We start from the raw sequence: 21,707 nt of genomic DNA, 5'->3' as shown, positions 1-21,707 counted from the left end.
CATCTGAGGAGAACCTAGCAGACCCTTTTACTGAGACTGTTCCTGAACGAGTGTTTGAGAAGCATGTAAATTGTATGGGTCTTAAAAGGATCCTAGGCTTACTTTAGAGTAAGTGGGAGTTGGTTACATTTATGTTCTAGGAGCAAGACTAATTATAATATCATTTTCTGATTTAATAGTATGAATTTTTTTTTTTAAATTCTTATGCACATTTTGTTTTACGTATGAGGTCCAGATTAATTATGTAGTATATGATCATATGGATACATTCATAGAAGACATGATCATAGGTTCTCATACTTAATGAATTGTCTCATAGTTGTTAAATAAAGCTGGACACTTTACTTAGACTGTAATATTTTATGAAATAATCTATCTTGATTATTATAAAATATTAGAATGAATTATGGTCATTATGAGAGGATTAGAAGAGATTTAATTAAGGATAAATTTTTGTAAAAGGAATTAAATCTCAGGCAATATTGGATATGTTATTTTTTCTTAATCCTAAGTATATTATCAATAGGTACTTAAGTGACTATGATTCTTTGAGTTATTAATAAGTGAGGTCTATTTTGAACGGCCAATATCTTGATGATTTGGGAATTATGGTTCCTTGATTACTAAGTATTTATGAAATATACAAAATGGAATTTGTATGAAATATCCTCTTGACATGTTTTGGTACTCGGATATTGAAAGTCACTGGCCAGTGCATTCGATCTGTTAGAGAAACTGATAAATCAGGAGAATAAATAATTAACTGATTAATAGAAATTATTATCGATTAATTATTGATATTTTACAAAGAAAAAATACATTTAATATAAACGTTATTAATCTTGGAGTTCACATCTGGGCTTTTAGTGGAGTAGCACTGGATGAGATCAAAATCCCAAGCTTGCTCAGAACAAGTGGGAGATTGTTGGATTTATGTTCTTGGAGCAAGCTAATCCATGATCAGGAGCCTTGATTAATAATGGGCCGTAGGATCCCCAAACTAACTCATTAAATGACATAACCAATTTAATTGATTATTAAGTTACAAGAAGGAGTCCATTAATTGGGCCCAAGGTATTATGAAATCCTAGGAGGATTAGGATTAACAGTTTATAAATATACTGCTTACTAACCTTCAGATATAGGTTTTTACGTATTATTTTCTAGCAATTGTGAATCTCCGTAGAGAATTAAAAACTCCTTGAGAGAAAAACAGAAACTATGAGTTTCAAAGTGTTTTTCAAATTAACCTTCTTATTTCTTTTGTGATCAAGTGCACCCACATGCAGATCTGTCACTAGAGAATAGTTTGGAAGATCTTGCGCATAAAGGTTAGTAAAATAAATGGATAGTGACATTATTTATCACATGCTTTATTCAGTCTTAATCAGACTTCCGCTGTGTATATGATACCAACAGAAAGGTGGTGAAAGATTTATAGAAATCAATGACACTGCTATAATTTTTCCGGCTAATCTGAAGAACAAGAGTGCTCATAGTGCAATCTGTCATCAAATTTTCAAATCAAAGTTTTACTGAGAAAAAAATAAAAAACTGGTTTGATTTAGCTTGCTTTGTTTTTTATGGCTAGAAGATAAAAACATAATTCCTTTAACCTGCTGTGCTTTTAAAATATTAGATCACACAGTTGTTGAGAGCTTTTCTACTATGTCTATATTTGTAAAAAAGCTCTTGAATTTTGAATGTTCAAGCAGTATTGAATATTGATAAATATTTATTATAATCTATATATATGATTAGCCTTTGCTCTTAAACTATCTAAATGATTAAAAGGATTTTCAGTTGTTAGGCGGAATTGCTGGCTTTGAAGCGGCCAATAGAGAGCTTGATTGTGGCAAATCCAACATAGATAACAATGAGGCCCAATGTTATGTCCCCATCTTTCAGGTGGGAGATTCTTGTAAACATTTCAGTGGTGGAGGTGAGTAGCAAAGATAGATGCTTTCTTTTAGTAGTCATGTTTACCACATCAGATTCCATGACAACACACCTGTTGTGTTCCGAAAATGTTTTCTTAACCATTGGAATGTGGCTGAAGATATTCACTATCGGAACAGAGAAGAATATGGCAGGACAGACGTTACGAAGGTTGGACTGAGCTATAGAAATAATTACCGTTTTGTAAGTTTTCCAGTGCTGTTTCTTTTACTGCTCCAATAAGAATGTTCGGTCTGAACTAAATCTGTTTCAATTGAAATTTCTCTGGACTGTTATCCCACATGTTTTAATTAAAGGCTAGCTAGCTTTAGTTCAGAAAACTCTTAGTCAAATTACCAATCAATATGCTAGTAGTATTTGCTCCTCATTTCGTCTCACTAATGGCTCAAAATTACATTTTTAACATTTTATGTTTTCTATGCAACCAAAAATGGAATAACAGAACCTTAAGTAAAGCCATACATTTTGAAGCTGACTTGGCAATATTCTGTTTTAACAGTTTGAGGCTTATGAAAGTGTGCCCGACCACAGAAACATATACACTGCAACAGAAGCTTTCAGTTCTCAATTGGTCACCATTGTTCTTATTTTTCCTTGTAAGCTCTTGTTCTTAGTTTTCCTTTCTCTTTGTATGGTTTAGGAACATTCACGGTGAGTTTTTTGTAAGAAAAATAGAGGGTGTATAAGGAGTTTTGGGTTGGTTTAAGGATTTAGAGAGATCTGTACCAAGAGCAAAAATGTTGTATCAAGCTTAGTTCCTAGTGCTAAGAGCATCCTGGATTGAGTTCACAAAGGATGCAGGCCTATTCTGCTCTGAAACTGGTAAATTTGTGTATGTTGGTTCGTCTTTTGTATGAATTTGCAGTAGATTTGTTGGTGAAGACTCAAGTTCTGAAGCTCAATCCAGCTCATCTTCTATGAAGTGCTACAAGTCAGGGTGAATTTGTGTATGCTGATTCTTTTTTTGTATGAAATTGCAATAGATTTGTTCGTGCAGACTCAAGTTAAAAAGTTCAATCCAGCTCATCTTCTACAAAGCGCTACAACTCAGCTCAGCTCACTCCATCAGTTTCCACATCAGCAGCTTCCATTCAACTTCACTTCTTTGGTCTTCTGTCATATTAGTTGCTGCCAATTGTCAGTTATTACAGTTAATCAGGAAATGTTTGTATGAATTTCTAATAGTTTGTTCTCTCTCTTCTTTTTTTTTTTTTTATAAAAAAAAGAAAAAAAGAAAAAAAAAAAAGCGCAAAGTGCTTAGAATATCTTCTTGTGAAAAATCCAATGTCCTCTTTCTACTGTCAACCTAGAAAAAATACAAAAGAAAAGAACAATTCATTAATTATCATTTCCATCAAATATATACAATTAGAAAACAAATAAACTAAAACAACCAAAAGCAAATAAGGCAGTGGATTGATGAATATAAGTGAGCCCGCAGAGTCTCCATAAATGCTAAAATATCACACAAGTTGTCATGAGCTTAATCAGCATCATAGTCTAGCACCCGCCATGGTCATCAACCATGTAGATTTTATTATACTTTGCATCAAACACAGCAGATTAAGTTGCGAATAAGACAGTGGAGTGATGAACGTAAGTTAGCCTGTAGAGTTTCCATAAATGCTAAAATATCATACAAGGGTCAAAAGCTTAATCAGCATTATGTTCTAGCATCCACCATAGTCATCAACCACGTAAATTTTATCATATTTTGCATCAAACACAGCGGATTAAGTTGCAGATGTTACATATGTCTACTCATATCCTACAAGCATTTAAGCAAGACTTAATCTACGTAATCAAGAAGTTTTAAAATTACCTTCCACTACATGCATGGATCAGTCATAGACCAATGGAAATAATCCCCAGTTACATTGCTCACCCCTCATGACTTTTCACTTCAGAATGGCTGTATCCAGGTTTATGCTATTGTTCCTACATCGTACATATCCACAACTCATACAAATAAATTTTAATTTTAAAATGTCAAAGGTATTTAAAAAAAAAATTTTAAAAAAAAGGGAAAGAGGCAATGCAGTATCCTAAAGAAAACAATTCTGCATGATCCAAATTGTATGTAAACAAAACATATAATGAAGTGATAAACAGAATAAGAAAGAGCCAAAAATAAAATCATGTTAATAGACTTGGCCTATATTCAAATTCCCGTTTAACCTAACCAAACAATTTAGGTTACTAGCACCTGTTGAAATCTCAGTTTATCAATTCATAAATAAAAGGATTTAAATTGTTATGCCAGACAAGGGTCAAGAAATAGATTTGATGCTCAGTTTAAGAAAAGAAATAGAAATAAGGAGCAGAGAATTTTACATGGGAAATAAATGGTTTAAACATACAAAACAATGTCCTTTGCACAACCTTCGAAGCTGAGCTGCATATTCTGATAATTTCTTTATGGATTCTATTTGTTTGTGAAGCGAAAAAATATTACCTTCAATCATGCACTAGAAACTAATATTTCTTAATGCCTATATAAAATAACCATCAACAATAGGAAGGAAACAGAGGATATATGCATGCATATATGGTCAGTCAAGAACTCAGTCTTAGTAAACTCTCCCAAATGCAACTCTTTGTTTTCATCAGCTATCTGTAACAATATCATGTTTTAGTACTGAGTTCCTAGATCAAGAAACACTTATAATTTATATAAAAAATAAATAAAATCAATTTTTGAACATCAAAAATATGAAAAGTACCAGATTCGTTTATGTAAATTCATTATTTGCATATTAGATGAATCAAATGATAGTGGGGCCTGGCAAACTGCACAGCCTTGATCATTTGAGAGGAGAGTAAAGAATTAATAATTTGAGTCCTGATGATGTAGATGTCAGATAAAAAATGGAGACTGCAAATGTTACAAGAGAAGCAACACCTGCAAATATTAGAATTGGGGTATTTGAAGTTTGAGGGAGTTGATTATGCCGAATAATTTGAATAAGAGGCGCTCTGATACACTTAGTACTTGTAATATAAGTATAATCTAGTTTATATATTATTTCCATATATTTAATATATATTATATATTTAAGGTATGTTAACATATGTATATAATTATTATGTATTTAATATCTGTTTAATTCTATATTTAACATATTATATTTAATATTAATATATATGCACATATATATATATATACATATATATGAGAAATCCTTGGATGTTGCAGTCACATCCCAATGTAATGCAAGTGGATGACTACATAGAATTGAGATTTGCACGTTGTTTTTTTCACTTGTTAATCTTGTTGAACTAGTATTATGATTTTGTGGATAATGCAATTACCTTCTCTCCAACAACTTCATATTTGGGGATTGAAGGACATGGAGTATGTGAACTGACACTGAATCCCAATCAAATTAATTACATTGAAGGATCCAAAAGAAGATCTCAACTTGGTTTTTTCTGATACTGAATTCCAGCATGTCCAGTACTTTATTTCTAAGGAAACTTGTGAAGAACATGCACCATGTATAAGTTTTTTGCATATTGTTTTTTACTTGAAAACTTGTATAAATATAAATTTATGAGTTTTGTAAAATTGATTCATTTTCTTGAATATATACATATGTTTCGTTTCTCCTATTATTGGTATAAAAGTGGATTTTTTTTAAAATTTTTTTTTTTTTTTGTCTTTTTCTCTCTAAAAACAAGTTTATATAAGAATGTAATAAAATACTCCTACACTAATAAAAGAATTATGCATTAATGTCAATTCTCTGGTCTGATTGTGCGGAAGATGTATACAAAAATATAGATGAAATATTCCCAAAAATATAAGGAGAATGAACATCCATTTCAAGAGGGAATACATTTCTTTCTTTGATCCTGCATTACCCTAGTACTCTTATACTTTCCCCAATTCTTAGTCATAAGCCAAAGAATAAATGAGATGCAAATTTCGCTCCACAAGGCAAGATTCTACTGCATTTGTTAATAAGCTATCTCAGGAAAAATAAATAAATAAAAGACGCAAGGAATTAGTATATAACATTGCTTTTGAATAAAGCAAAGAACCTTGTAAACTAATTATGTTATTGAAGGATTTTAAGTAACTAATACTTTTCAAATTGAGCTAAATAAAAGGAAAGAGAGGTTCAAAAAGTTCATAATCTTTATTCTATTCGTTTCTTCCAACCTATGTTTGAGCTTTCGTATATAACCCCACATATTTAATACTTTTCAAATATTGAAGAAAAGAATATATACTTTGGAAACCAAGCTAGATTAATGGATTCTAATTTTTAGTTATAAATATTGGTAAGCTCAGGCTCTTCGTCTCACTTGCACAACAACTTTCAATCTCCCTATTATAAGCTTTATACACACCAACTTGCACTGTTGACTTCTAGCTTTCTCTTCAATGGCAGAAAATATTCTCTTCAGTATTGCTGAAGCAATTGTTGGGAAGTTGGGTTCTTTTGCTCTCAAAGAAATTGGTTTGCTTTGGGGTGTCAAAAATGATCTCCGAAAGCTTAACAGCACCATGTCTACAATCAAAGATGTGCTTCTTGATGCAGAGGAGAAGCAGACACACAACCATCAAGTTAGAGGTTGGCTCACCAAGCTTCAGGTTATTGTGTACGATGCTGATGACCTGGTGGACAAGTTTGACTTTGAAGCTTTGCGGCGTAGAGTGATGCCTGGCAATAAAATGAGGAAGCAGGTATGCATTTTCTTCTCGAGCTCAAATCAACTTGCTTTTGCGCTAAAGATGGGTCATAGAATAAAAGAAATTAGAGAGTCTCTAGATGAAATTAGAATTCAAAGAGACTTTCACTTAGACAAGCGTGTAGAAGAGACAAAATCAGTCTCAGCTAAAGCAAGAGAGACCTACTCTTTTGTACGCGAGGAAGAAGTAATTGGGAGGGATGATGAAAGAATGAAAATCTTGCAACTTTTGTTGCAGGATGATGAAACTAAAGAGAATGTCTCCACCATTACCATTGTTGGTATTGGAGGACTAGGAAAAACAACACTTGCTCAACTTGTTTTCAACGATGCCATGGTCCAAAAGCATTTTGAGCCAAGACTGTGGGTATGTGTCTCAAATGTCTTTGAAATGAGACCAATTGTTGGCAATATCATTAAATCTGCCACCAATAGTAGCCCAGATCAACATCTTGCAATGGATCAGTTGCAAAATTTGCTTAGGAAACAAATAGATGGAAAGAGATACTTTCTTGTGTTGGATGATGTGTGGAATGAAGATCGTAAAAAATGGCTTGAGTTAAAGTCTTTGTTAATGGGTGGGGCAAGAGGTAGCAGAATTCTGGTAACTACTCGCAGTGAGAATGTTGCCAAGTTAAGCCATACATTAGATGACCAGCCATTTAAGTTAAATGGCTTGGAGAATGATAAGTCATGGTCTTTATTTTCAAAAATGGCCTTTAGGCAAGTTCAAGATCTGAACAACCCAAAGATTGTGGATTTAGGGAAAGCAATTTTAGAAAAGTGCAAGGGAGTTCCTCTTGCCATAAAGACCATAGGAAGTATACTATACTTCAAAAATCCCGAAACTGAGTGGTCCTTCTTTAGGGATAATGAACTTGCAAAAGTAACTCAGCAAGAAGATGATATTATACCAACACTCAAGCTAAGTTACAATCATCTCCCTTCTTATTTGAAACATTGCTTTGCTTATTGTAGTTTGTTTCCAAAAGATCATGAGTTTGATGTGCAAATGTTGATACATTTGTGGATGGCACAAGGTTTTATTAAGGCAGACCAAAACCAGTTTCCAGAAGATATTGGTTATGGATATTTTTTGGATCTACTATGGAGATCCTTTTTTCAAGAAGGAAAGAAAGATGGTTTTGGTAATATCAGGAGGTGCAAAATGCATGATCTCATGCATGATCTTGCAATGTCAGTGGCAGGAACTAGTAGTGTCTTGATAAATAAAGGTTCTATCAGTTCTAGTGAAAATCTTTTTCATGTATCTTTTGATTTTTCACTAGGTGGTACAGAATTTTTGACAAGTGTATCGCCCTTGCTTAAACATCATTATAAGCTGCGGACATTATTTGTTCTTCCTACATATTTAGGTCATGAGCAAGATTTGACACTGATAAACTGTATGGAAAATTGTTTGAAATTTAAATTATTACGGGCACTTGATTTGAACAGATTTTATTCTATAGAGAAGCTACCAAATAGTTTTGGAGAATTAAAACATTTGAGATATCTTGATCTTTCAAATTTTGAAAATATCCAAAAGCTGCCCAATTCTATCACCAACCTGCATAATTTACAAACATTGAATCTTGCTGAGTGTGAAGAGTTATCAAGTTTGCCAAGAGATATGCATAAACTGGTCAGCCTGAGGCATCTTTTGTTGGATGAGTGTTCGAGTCTGAGTCATATGCCAAGTAGACTTGGAGAACTGACTTGCCTTCACACATTAAGCAGATTTGTTCTGCCAGGTCATGACGTCAGCCAGTTGAGGCCAAGGAATAAGAGTATTGGTGAGGTTGGTGAATTACGCAACCTTAACAGTTTGAGAGGTAAGTTATCCATTGAGAATTTGAGACCTGATATTGATGAATCAGATACTGCAAATTTACAAGAGAAGCAACACCTGCAAGAGTTAAAATTATGGTACTTGAAGTTTGAGGAAGATCATTTTGTGGAAAAATACGAAAAGTCGTTAGAATTGTTGCGGCCACATCCTAATTTAAAAGCATTGAGAGTTTATGGGTACTTGGGAGTGGGTTTTGCCAGTTGGGTTAAGTCCCTTACTAATCTTGTTTCTTTAAGATTATATGGATGTACCAAATGTCGGCATCTCCCAGCTTTGCATGAATTACCTCATCTCCAGAAACTTACACTTGAAGACTTGGATTGCCTGGAGTATATTGATGATGATCAGAATACTGCTACTAGTTGTGACATAATACCATTCTTCCCTTCCCTCAAGGTACTTTTTATTCTGTGGTGTCCAAAACTAACTTCCATGCCACTATTTCCATCTCTTGAAAGGTTAGTACTACATGATACAAGCTCGAAGCCATTACGTGGGACGATGATGATGGCACATAAGGAAGCTAGTTCCGGTGCATCGCCGTCATCATCGTTCCAATCTCTATCCAAATTGGTGGAAATGACCATTTTGGACATTGATGACCTACAATCTCTTCCACAAGAAGGTGTGGCCTACCTCTCATCTCTCCAATCTCTTCAGATTTTGGGTTGCCCCAATTTGACGTCATTGCCAGAATCTATCGGCAACCTCTCATCACTCCGATCTCTTGAGATTGGCAGTTGCCCCAATTTGACGTCATTGCCAGAATCTATCGGCAACCTCTCATCACTCCGATCTCTTCAGATTAGCTATTGCCCCAAGTTGACGTCATTGCCAGAAGGCCAGATGTTACGCGCTTTAATGAAATTGTCCATTAAACGGTGCCCAATGTTACAACAAAGGTATAATAATACATCTGGTGTGGACTGGCCCAAGATTGCCCACATTCCAAATGTTGAGTTCGAGTGAAACTCGGATGCATGCTACTTGTAAGTATCTGCAGGTTTCATTCATATATCCATCTCTTCAAAATTCCTTCACATATCTATCTTTATCTTATCTTATGATGATGATGATGATGATGCCGTTTCTCACTTATTCCCTTAATTCTGCATAAACATATGTATTTCCCTGCCACATTCACAATCTACGGCTATACATGTTTCTTACTCACTTATGTAGTTCTTTCTATAGCTTCTTTTTGCACTCCTGCAGTAGACGAGCTTCATTGGAACTAGTTTTAAATTTTGCTCTTCTTAAGTAACTATACCATCTTACATTTGAGTTTTCTCACCTTTGCAAAATATATGAAACTGCTCACATATAATTGTCACACACGTCTATATGTATACATATATATGATACAAGATTATTTCAACCTCCCCTGTTTGGTTTTAAATAAATAAATAACATGTGATTTGAATTTCAAATATACATCTTTATTAATGCAAGAATTTAAGTATTAATTGTTAATATCAGTTCTCCTGTTATGATTATGTGCTTTGGGAAGTTCTTTGTGTACCGTTGTTTTTTAATGCTTTAAAGTTGACAAGTGACTTATCATAAACAATGTTCGGCTGGGTCAATTTTCCCAATTTCACAATGGTAAAGGTGACATTCAAAAACTAGTTTGATATATATATATATATATATATTTTTGGTAGAATAGTTTTATATATATATATATATGCATGTCATTTACACTCTTTATGGTTGAGCTATGTAGATGCTCTGCCTCTAGCTCCTATTTCTGCAAGCTTTATTAGCAATATATTAGTTTCAGCTGTTGAATTTCCCATTAATCTAAGCTATTCGTTTGATTTTTCTTTAATGCCAGGTTTGAAAATTGTGTTGATGCTTGTTCAAAATCAACTATGAATCCATCACACATAGCACTCATGGAATAAGCAACAATGGTAGTAATTTGTCATTTCTTTTAATGTTAATCACCAACTTTAATATGTTGTTTTATTTTTTTATTTTTTTAAAATTTGTCTCTACCCCAATTCTTAGGCAGTTGAGCTCTGCAACACTCAAACGAGATTGGATTGCCTGAAGCTTGAAAACACAAAGCCATATCTAACATGGAAGCTCTACTTGTTGCTGATGCGGACAAAAACATCAATTTAGAGATTGGCTTGAGAAGCTTCAGTTTGTATTATATGATGCTGATAACTTGGTGGAAGAGTTTCACATTGAAGCTCCCAGGCATGGAGTGATATCAGTTTGGGAATAAAATGGCAAAGCAGGTAAGCATTTTCTTCTCAAACTCAAATCAATTTGCTTTTAGGATTAAGATGGGTCATAACTCATAACATAAATGATGTCAGAGTGACACTATACGAGATTACATGCAATAGAGGCTTTCACTTGATTGAATAGACGACTATCACCATTTTCTCAGGCTATAAACCAAACTAAATGTTTCTATTTGTTCTGAGTAAACTTAATTAAAACTTGGTTTAGCTGTATTATGTATGCCTATCCTTAAGTATCTCCTTGTAGAAATTAGAAAGACCGCATTCTGGTTTCCACATTGTTTGTGATAGTGCAGATTGTTGTCTAAGAAATGGAAACTGTGGCAGTTCCATGTTGAAACAGAGAATAGTGTGGCATGACTGAGAAATAGGTTATAAAGTTTGGACTGAGCTGATGACAAAGTTAATGGAAATGATTAGCCATGGTGTGTAATTTTGAGTTCCAAGTTTTATTATCACTACAATCCTATTATAACACTTTACCTAGCTAGATCAGGCATTTACACAAAGTACGTAGTTAAACATGCTTTTCTTTATGGTTGCTTACTGTTGAAACATCTCTAGACTGTTATGCAATATGTTTTATTTCATGATGCAAATATGATTAACGATATGTATTATATATATTCAAGTTATGACTAACCTCTGTTCTTGAATTATGTTACTGGATTGGATTAAACTTTGGAGGTGGGCTGGCTGACTTTGACCTTTGGCTCGGTGAATATGGCAATTAGGCAAGCATTCTAACTACAACTGTCCGGTGGTACAAGGCATTATGACTAACGCCTGTTTTTGAACTATGTAAGTGGAGAAAAGATAGGAGGTGAAGTATTTGAAGTTTCAGCAGCTCATCAGGCACTTAAACCAGTATAATCTTACATGCTTGCAGAAGGATGGTTTTTAAACATTCACTAAGATGCATTGTTTCTTTATCTCTTTCCTGGTCTAGATAAATATATATCAAGCAGCAGGCATATCTTTCCTTCTGTTCTTTTCAAATCAAGTCAAGAAAATCATTTCCTTTTTACTTATGAATATTCCAAAATTTATTGTTTTAAAAAGTACATATATGATTTTCACTTCTTCTTTTTTCCCTGTGGCATTTTAAAGTCTTTGAGTTTTTGTTGTTAGATTGACAACTTGGAGATGGAAATATAACTGATATCAAGAACATGTTCCCGGAATAATAATTATGTTTCTCTCTTTCGCATAAAGATGTCTTGTTTCCACTGGTACTTTACATGCATAAATCTCTTTTGGAAACTAGATCAATTTCCATCTCTTATTCTTACTATGATCTCCATTGTTACAGGTTTTACTGATTTAATTGTCAACTCATTCTTGGATTCCAATATATCACCGTCAAGTTGCCAACATCCATTCCTGTGCTGGCTTTGAATTTTAAAGGTATTGCCTGCTCTCAATGTGATCATAAGTTTGTTAGTGCTTTGCACAGCATGTTGGCTTCATTGTTTCCATTAGTATATGTTCTCTGCGTTTGTATTTGTGTATTCCCTTATATTTCTCTGTTTATATGATTTTAAGTGTTGTAAATTGTCTATATGTACAGGCAGACTTGAACTTAACTGAGGGCTAGCTGGCTTGAGTTTTTTTAGTTCAGTAAATTTTTAGTCAAATAACCTATCAATGCGGTAGCTTTGTTCGCTGCTCATTTGGTCTCACTAACGGCTTGAAATTACTTTTTTCAACATTTTTATTTCTGTTCAACCTAAAATAGAATAACAGAACCTTAAGCAAAGCCATACATTTTGAAGCTGACTCGGCAATATTCTGTTTTAACAGTTAGATGTTTATAAAAGAGGGCTCAACAGCAGAAACAGATACGCTGCAATAGAAGCTTTCAGTTCTTGTTCAGTCGCCATTGTTCTTGTTTTTCCTTGTAACCTCTTGTTCTTAGTTTTCCTTTCTCTTGGTAATTTTAAGAAACATTCAGGGTGAGTTTTTTGTGAGAAAGAGAGAGAGAGAGGGTGTAGAGGGGATTTTGGGTTGGTTTAAGGGTTTAGAGAAATCTGTACCAAGAGAAAGAATGTTGCATCAAGCTTAGTTCATGGTCAAAGAACTTCTTGGATTGTGTTCACAAACGATGCAGGTCTATTACGGACTAAACCTTGTAAATTTGTTTGTGCTGATTATTTCTTTAGTATTGAATTTCCAATAGTTTTGTTGATAAGATACAAGCTTTAAAGCTCAATCCTGCTCATCATCAAGAAAGCACTATAGCTCAGCTCAGCTCACTCCGTCAGTTTCCACAACAGCAGCTTCCATCTAATCAACTTAACTTCTTTGGTCTTCTATCATATTAGTTGCTGCCAATTGTCAGTTATTATAGTTAGTTAAAAAAATGTTTTCTGTATACAGTTTAGTCAAGATAGAAAGTATTATGTCTCTATTAATACTAGATACTCAATAGATTGATCACTGAGTTTTCTTCTTGGCCAAATTTCTATGATTTTCTCTCTTTTTCTGTTTTATCAAACTATTAGTTGTGAATGTAACAGCATTGAAAAACAGGATACTTTTCTTACATACTCCATCTTAGATTTTTTTTTTTTTTTTTTTTTTTGTGCTTATTCTTCAAGTACAAGAATGGTAGATTTTTTCTTGTTTAATTCACTGTTAACCTATTTCTCTTGTAATTACAAAAAGAAATGAAAATTAAAATAAAGTATTTACAAATAATTTCTTTAAGACATCTAATTTTACATTCATAAAAGACTCATATAGTTGTACATTTATAAAAGCTATATATTCTTTATTTCTTTTTTTTTTCCTTTTTTTTTTTTTTTTGGGTAAATCCGAATTGATGTACTTTAACAGCCTCATGCAAATCACAATTGATGAACATGTCAGAGTTACTCAAGAAAACAACTTTGTATCTTCCAAGATGTATGTAAGTAAAACAAATATTCAAGAGATAAACAGAATTAAGAGCCAAAAAGAAAATTCATGTCTATGGACTTTAGTCTATTCAAATTCCCCATTAAACCATTCATAAAATTTAGGTGAACCAATATATACAATATAATATTACTAGCATCTCTTGAAACCTCAGTTTATCAATTCATAAATAAAGAATTTAAATTGTTATGCCAAGACAAGCATTCAGAAATAAATTTGATGCTCGCTATAGTAGAGAAAAAGAAATGAGGAACAGAGAATTTTACATGGAAAATAAATGGTTTCAGAAAAGAATCAAATCCCTTCAAACATTAGACTGTCCCATATGCTAACATAAGGTTTATGCAAAAAGTATACTTCTAGACGAAATTCTTTTTACAGCTTATGAAGTATCATTTCAACATACATGAATCATTACCCTGTCCTCTGCCCATCTTTCTTAGCTAAGCTACATATTCTCATATGGCTTCTGCCAGTTTGTGAAGAGAAAAAAAAGATATTACCTTCAATCATACATTAGGAACTAAAATTTATTAACATCCTATAGAAAGTTAATGGAGAGGAAACAGGGGATAAATGCATATATGGTCAGTCAAGCACTCCCTCACATGATATGGAGAATGTATTTTCTATAGCTTTTATTTCAGGGCCTTATGTGGTAAAATTTTTATAATGTATTTTTTACAATTTTTGTTTCTTCAAAAGAGCTTTTTGAAAAACTACACTTCATTGGCTTTAATTTTCAATTCTTTTGAAGCACTAAAACTTTTTTCAAAAAATTGTCTACACACTTTAAAAAGTAGTGTTTGGAGTCTCAAGTTAACCCTCACAAGCAGAATCCCAAAAACCAAATCAAACAGAATTTGAAAATCCGGAATCCAAAATAGGGTTGCAACTCCCATATTTGTGGATTAGAAGGACAAAAAAAAAAAAAAAAAAAAAAAAGTATTTTTCAACCATATTTGGGATAATTTTTTATAATGATTTTTCAAAACTTTTTTAACTTTTGCAAAACAACTTCCTAAGAAGCTTTTCAGAAACTGCATCTGAGAAATCATAGCATCTTTATTGAATGAAATATCCTTGGAGAAAAGATGGCTAGAAAAAAATAGAAGGCCCAAGTGGAAATGAACCAACTGGACCTAAAACCCCATCGGGAGTAAGCCCAAGAACAGAACACATTTAACCAGCCTTATCCATATAATTTTCACACAAACGATCACCAAAAAAATTTAAAAAAAATAAATAAATAAGGGCCTTCTCCAAAAGATAACATACGTATATAATCCCCGAAAAAAACCGAGAGGTCCTGAAAAAGAAACCCATTTTTACAGTTTCAATCAATCAACCAAAAGGTCTTGGGAGGACTAGGTGTTAGAAGAACGCAAAACTTGAATTTGGCACTCCTCAGTAAACTAGCCTGGATGCTGGCCTCAGAGAAGGATAGATTTTGGGTGCAGGCGATTAAAGCTAAATATTTTGCTGGTTGTTCCTTCCTGAAATGCTCGAAGAAGAAGAATTGCTCTTCTTCATGGAACGGCATTTATCAGGCTAGGAATATTCTGTTAAAAGGCCTCTGTTACAGGGTAGGAAAAGGAAATAGAATCAGTATATGGGAGGATCCATGGGTTCCTAATAACCCTCATTTCAAACCAACTCCAATCTCAGAAGCTGTATCCCAAGAATTTGGTATGGTAAACTCTCTCAGGAACAGGGATGGCAGCTGGAATAAATATAGACTTGACCATCTTTTTGATGCAGCCACTGTGAGGAATATTTGTAAAATCCCTTCTTCAAATTCTCATCTAGAGGATAAACTAATCTGGTGCGGCAACACAAATGGGAAATTCACGGTTAAATCAGCTTTCTTGATGGAATTCTGGAGAAATCACTTAGCCTCTCAATGGTGGAAGTATCTATGGTCCTCCAAGATTCATGAAAGACTCAATTTCTTTCTTTGGAAGCTTTACAATGGAGGACTTCCAACAGCAGAGAACCTCATGCATAGAAATATACATGTCACTAGTAATGAATGCATTCATGGCTGTGGTGTGCTAGAATCGGACAACCACATCTTTTTTCATTGCCAAGTTGCAAGGGTCGTGTGGTATGGCCTCCCGTGGTGTATTAAGTGGGAGACGTTTACAGATTATCCAGTGAAAGAAAAACTCTGTCTGATCTCTAACCCCCTTGGTTCTCTTCCAGTGCTCTCGTCAGACAGGGATTTCTTCTTTCTTTTTGCTGCCCTTGTGATGGACCAACTATGGAAGGAAAGAAACTCCCGTATCTTTGAAAATAAAACTAACCCTCTCGATAGTATCATGGATGTGCTGAATTTCAGGTTTAGAGAGGCCAAAGCCATCTTGCTAAAGGAGGAGAAGGGTGTTCTACTCTATAGAGAACCCAGGAGAATAGCAAGAATGTGGGATACGCAGAGCATAAGAATTAATTCTGATGCAGCAGTTAAAAATGGAGTTAGCTTCATTGGACTGGTGGCAAGGGACTATGAGGGCAAAGTTATAAAGATAAAGTCTATTCGCACCCAGACATATATCCCTGAGCTAGCTGAAGCTGTGGGAGTCCTGCAAGGATTAATTTTAGCTCAAGAGGAAGGCTGGCAAAAAATATGGTGTGATTCTGACGCCAAAAACATTGTATCAGCTCTAAACAGTCAAGACACACATAATTCTCACTGGGCAGTAGAAGGTATTTTGGAGGAGATCAGTTCTAAGAAAATAGGCTTCCAGAAGGTGTGTTTTAACTGGATCCCGAGGGAACAAAACTTTTTGGCTCACTATGTGTGCAACTGGTATATTAGAAATGATGTTACTGGTTTTTTGACAGTTAATTCTCTTCTCAGCAATTTTAGTTATTTTGCAACCCAGGAGATGGGCCTTGTGCCATCATCCTTTTGATGGCTTAGTCATCGGGTTTTTTGGGTTTTACACCTCACCTTGTAAGCAAAAAAAAAAAAAAAAAAAAAAAAAAAAGCTCTTGGGAGAAACAGAGCCGAAAAAAGAAAAAAGAAGAGGCAGAGGAACAAATGTTCGCGCCCGCCATGTTTGGTGCTCAAACGTTATCACTGCGTAACCCACCGTCCACAGCATGTTAGAAATTTTTATGGATCTAAATATGCATAATAAATTCCATAAATCATAAATTACTAACCTCCAAACGCAGCCATTGATAAATTAGATCTTTAATCCTGCAAAATAGAAAACAATGTAAAGTAGTGCCTATGGACACACTACTCTCAAACCACTCTCAAATCTCTGAAAAACCCTAATATCAAAAATACCGTATGGCCTCAATTGTTTGCTTGCCCTAGACCTTTAAATAGTCTCTGCAAGTCAGACTTATCCATTAATTTTGACACACATAAAATAATAATAATTTGATAATATAATTATACTAGAAAAAATATGGATAAGTCATTGGGCTTATAAAGAGAGTTGGTCCTCCAGTCCAATGGGCCAACTAGAGTCTTATAGAGAGTGTGTGACCAAGGGCCCTACTACAAAATAATAAAATAAGCCAGTCCCATTAATGGCATAAATAGGCCCTGTAAGTGAGTAATTGATTATGCCAAGTCCACAAATATTAATTTAATTCAACATTCTCCCACTTGGACTGCATAATCATCATCATATAATCCAAACTCACTTACTATAGAATCTCCCGAACCATAATGCCATTTCATCCAAATATATAGTATACCGACAGGGCACAACAATATACTAGACTAGGCAGTAGAGATTCTCTCAGTAAATCTCCCAAAACATGTTACCATTTCAACTGAGCACTTTGCATGCCATAAACTCAGTCTAGGTAGTAGAGATTTACCTAACCATGTGTTATCCCCCAACACACAAAACCATTTCATTCAAGCACATTGCATATCGACAGGATACAACAATATACCCAAACTAGGTAGTAGGGATTCACCATGGCACCTGTGGATCAACATACACATATACATAGACTAATAGTCTTAACAGGCCTGTAAATATAAGGAGCAATAATATGTGTAATAAATCATCTCATAAATAAATAATGATCCACATACATCAATGTATTAAAATATTCAAAGAAATAAATAATTCTCAACATGGATATTACTACAGAAAACATAACAAACTCCCACTGACCCACAGCAGTCTCAACTGCTTAACAATCTCATACGGGACACATGCTCCTCAAATATGCCTACCGGTAAAGCCTTGGTCAGTGGATCTGCCACCATGCTATAAGTCGGCGTGTGAACAACAGTAATGAGGCCCTCTTCAACTTTCTCCTTTACCACAAAATATTTCACATCAATGTACTTCGCACCAGGAGTACCTTTTAAATTATTGGAGAAAGACACCGCTGCAGTATTATCACAATACATCATAATAGGCCTCTCAATGGAGTCAACCACTCCTAAATCACGGATAAAATTCCGTAGCCAAACTGCATGACGGGTAGCCTCATAACACGCCACATATTCTGCCTCCATAGTCGAGGATGCTGTCACTAACTGCTTGGCACTCCGCCAAGACACAGCACCTCCTGCCATGATAAATATATAACCAGTGGTAGATTTCTTATCATCCACACAACCTTTATAGTCTGCATCACTATAACCCACTACTTCAAGAGAGTTGGTGCGACGATATGTCAACATATGATCTTTAGTACCCTGAAGATACCTAAAGACCTTCTTAACTGCTTGGTAATGAATAGGACCAGGATTGCTCATAAATCTACCAAGCACACCCACAGCAAAGGCTATATCAGGCCGTGTACAAACTTGAGCATACATCAAACTACCTACTGCTGAAGAATAGCGAACATTCTTCATTGCCATCCTTTCTCTATCATTCTTAGGACACTGATCCTTAGAAAACTTTTCACCTTTCGTAACCGGTACACTTCCAGGAGAACAATTATGCATATCAAATCTCTTAAGAATTCTATCAATATAAGCTCTCTGAGACAATTGCACTACATAATTAGTCCTATCTCGAACAATCTTGATGCCCAAAACAAAAGAAGCCTCACCAAGATCTTTCATATCAAAATGGTTGCACAACATCTGCTTTGTCTCAGCTAATAGGTCAGTGTCATTAGTAGCCAAAAGTATGTCATCAACATACAACACCAGAAAAATAAAACTGCTCCCACTGACCTTCATATATATGCATCTATCAACAACATTCTCCTTAAAGCCATTTTGGATGACAACCTCATCAAACTTAAGATACCATTGTCTTGAAGCTTGCTTAAGACCATAAATAGATTTCTTAAGCTTACAAACCAAATTACCATTCCCCGTTTGTTGGAAACCAATTGGTTGAACCATATATACATCCTCATATAAATTACCATTCAGAAAGGCAGTTCTGACATCCATCTGATGCAACTCCAGGTCATAATGCGCCACAATCGCCATAATGATTCTAAAAGAATCCTTTGTGGATACAGGAGAGAAAGTCTCTGTATAATCAATTCCTTCCTTCTGGCTAAACCCTTTAGCTACAAGTCTAGCCTTATACCTCTCCACTTGACCATTGGAGTCCTTTTTAGTCTTAAAGACCCATTTGCACCCAATAGGCTTGCTACCCTCTGGTAACTCAACCAAATCCCATACTCATTTGATTCCATGGATTTCATTTCATCTTCCATTGCATCCAACCAAAAATTTGAATTTGAACTGTTTATGGCTTCCTCATAAGTGACTGGATCTGAATCATCACTTATGTCAAACTCATGCTCCTGCAAGTAAACCTCATAGTCATCAGGAATAGCTGATCTCCTAGTCCTTTGTGACCTCCTCAATGGTACATTAGCATCTGCAATAGCTGGAATATCCTGCTCTTCAACAACAAGTTCATTCTGACCAACTACTGGTTCATCAACTACTGGATCAACAATATCTCTATCAGGAACAACTATACTGGGAATGAAAACACTTTCTTCTCTAAATTGAGATTCCTTTGGACCATTACTATCACCAAACCCAAAATCATCTTCAAAATAAATGGCCCTGTCTGATTCCACGATCCTAGTGGTGTGAGAAGGACAAAAGAATCTTGAACCCCTAGATCCTATACAATAGCCAACAAAATATCCACTAATGGTTTTAGGATCCAACTTCTTAATTTGGGGATTATAAATCCTTACTTCAGCTTTGCAACCCCATATTCGAAAATGATGCAAATTAGGCTTTCTTCCTGACCACAACTCAAAAGGTGTCTTAGGAACGGACTTACTTGGAACTTGATTCAAAATATAAGCTGCTGTCCTTAAAGCCTCTCCCCACAAATAATCTGGCAACCTAGAATTTGCCAACATAGACCGCACCATATCCAACAAAGTTCTATTCCTTCTCTCAGCTATGCCATTTTGCTGAGGTGTACCAGGCATCGTATATTGTGCATCTATGCCACACTCACACAAATAAATAGCGAAAGGCCCTGGGTTCCTTCCAGTTTCATCATACCTACCATAAAACTCACCACCTCTATCAGACCTTACAGCTTTTATTTTCTTATTCTTTTGAAGCTCCATCTTTACCTTAAACTCTTTAAAGGCAACTAAAGAATCTGACTTCTCACGAATAAGCTCAACATGTCCATAACGAGAGTAATCGTCAATGAAGGTAATAAAATATCTATAACCACCCAAAGCAATTGGTGTAAAAGGTCCACATATGTCAGTGTGGATTAACTCCAAAACATCTCCACACCTAGCTAACTTATCCTTTCTTACCTTGGCAGTTAACTTCCCTTTCACACATTCAACACAAGTCAACAGATCAGAGAAATCAAGATTAGGAAGTATCCCATCCTTCACTAACCTTTCCATCCTGTGCCTAGAAATATGTCCTAAACGTTTATGCCATAACATTGAGGAATTGTCATTAACTCTTGGGCGTTTAGAAGCAACAATAGAATTAACAGAGAAATTGAGACCATTATTAAATAAATCAAGCTTATATAAATTGCCACATAAAGTTCCAAAACCAAAAACTTTACCATCCTTAAATAATTCAACTTTGTTATTTCCAAACAAAAAACTATAACCTTGACTATCCAAAACAGAAATAGATAATAAGTTTCTTCTTATTGAAGGTACATAAGAAACTTCTTGCAACTCCAAAACATATCCAGTGGCAAGCTTCAACTTGATTGTTCCCACAATGTCCACCTTCACTCTTGAGCTATCTCCCATATAAACATGCTGCTCAAGATTGGTTGGGCGCCTTCGGCTTATCATCCCCTGCAATGAATTAGTAACATGAATTGTTGCTCCAGTATCTAACCACCAAGAATTCATAGGCACATCGATAATATTGGTCTCAATCATTAAAATATTACCTTTCTTCTCTTGCTTTCCCTTTAAGGTCCAACAGTCTATCTTCTTATGTCCAACTTTATTGCAGTATCCACACCTTCCATTGAAGTACTCTTTCCTTTCTCTAATTTGAAAACCACCATCCCTAGGTCCTTTAGGCTTCATACCAGAAAACTTCTTCCTATTGGCGTTAAAACCCTGCCCAGGCTTGAAACCTTGTCCTGGCTTGAATCCATGTCCCTTCTTTTGGAAAAACTTCTTGGACTTATCTACCTGATGTGAAACCATAGCAACAGACCTAGACTTACTTAATTTAATATCATCCTCTTCCTTGACAAGGATAGTAGTCAATTCCTCCAAACTACAACCTTCTTTCTTAGTATTCAAACTCGACCTTATATCATCAAACTATGATGGAAGACTCCTCATTATAGAATAGGTCAAGAACTCCTCTCCAATGTCCATCTTAAGATCCTTCAGCTTATTATAATAAGAAGAAAGTAGCATAATATGGTCCCTTACTCCTTTAATACCATCATACTTGGTATTGTTCAATAGGTCCAAATAATGATGCTTCTCATTCATATCAAACTTGATAAACTTCTTTCCTATCTCCTCAAGAAGTCCCTTTGCAGTATCCACTTTAGGAATACTAGCATATATGGCCTCATCCATGTAATTCT

The 21,707-nt window shown here is 34.9% G+C and overlaps 1 protein-coding gene across 42 annotated transcripts in view; it reads left to right on the top strand.

Moving 5' to 3' along the window:
* The first annotated feature begins 6,257 nt into the window (after positions 1-6,257).
* The window catches only part of LOC112490010 (putative disease resistance protein RGA4), a 136,114-nt gene continuing 120,664 nt past the window's right edge, over positions 6,258-21,707 (top strand). For 27 of the 42 annotated variants that reach the window (XM_060817578.1, XM_060817583.1, XM_060817580.1 and 24 more), the window contains exons 1-3: positions 6,258-9,498; positions 10,347-10,425; positions 10,523-11,590. In XM_060817578.1, the coding sequence (XP_060673561.1) occupies positions 6,350-9,478 (3,129 nt within the window). In that variant the 5' untranslated portion in view covers positions 6,258-6,349 and the 3' untranslated portion in view covers positions 9,479-9,498; positions 10,347-10,425; positions 10,523-11,590. Of the gene's footprint in view, positions 9,499-10,346; positions 10,426-10,522; positions 11,771-11,898; positions 12,000-12,079; positions 12,175-12,337; positions 13,315-21,707 lie in introns of those variants that run through there. The other 15 variants (XM_060817597.1, XM_060817593.1, XM_060817594.1 and 12 more) reach the window with 15 other exon arrangements.

Source organism: Ziziphus jujuba, chromosome 5, assembly GCF_031755915.1.
Source record: "Ziziphus jujuba cultivar Dongzao chromosome 5, ASM3175591v1".
Lineage (NCBI taxonomy): Eukaryota > Viridiplantae > Streptophyta > Magnoliopsida > Rosales > Rhamnaceae > Ziziphus > Ziziphus jujuba.
The sequence above is the reverse complement of the archived record's forward strand: the minus strand, read 5'-3'. Positions and strand labels throughout refer to the sequence as shown.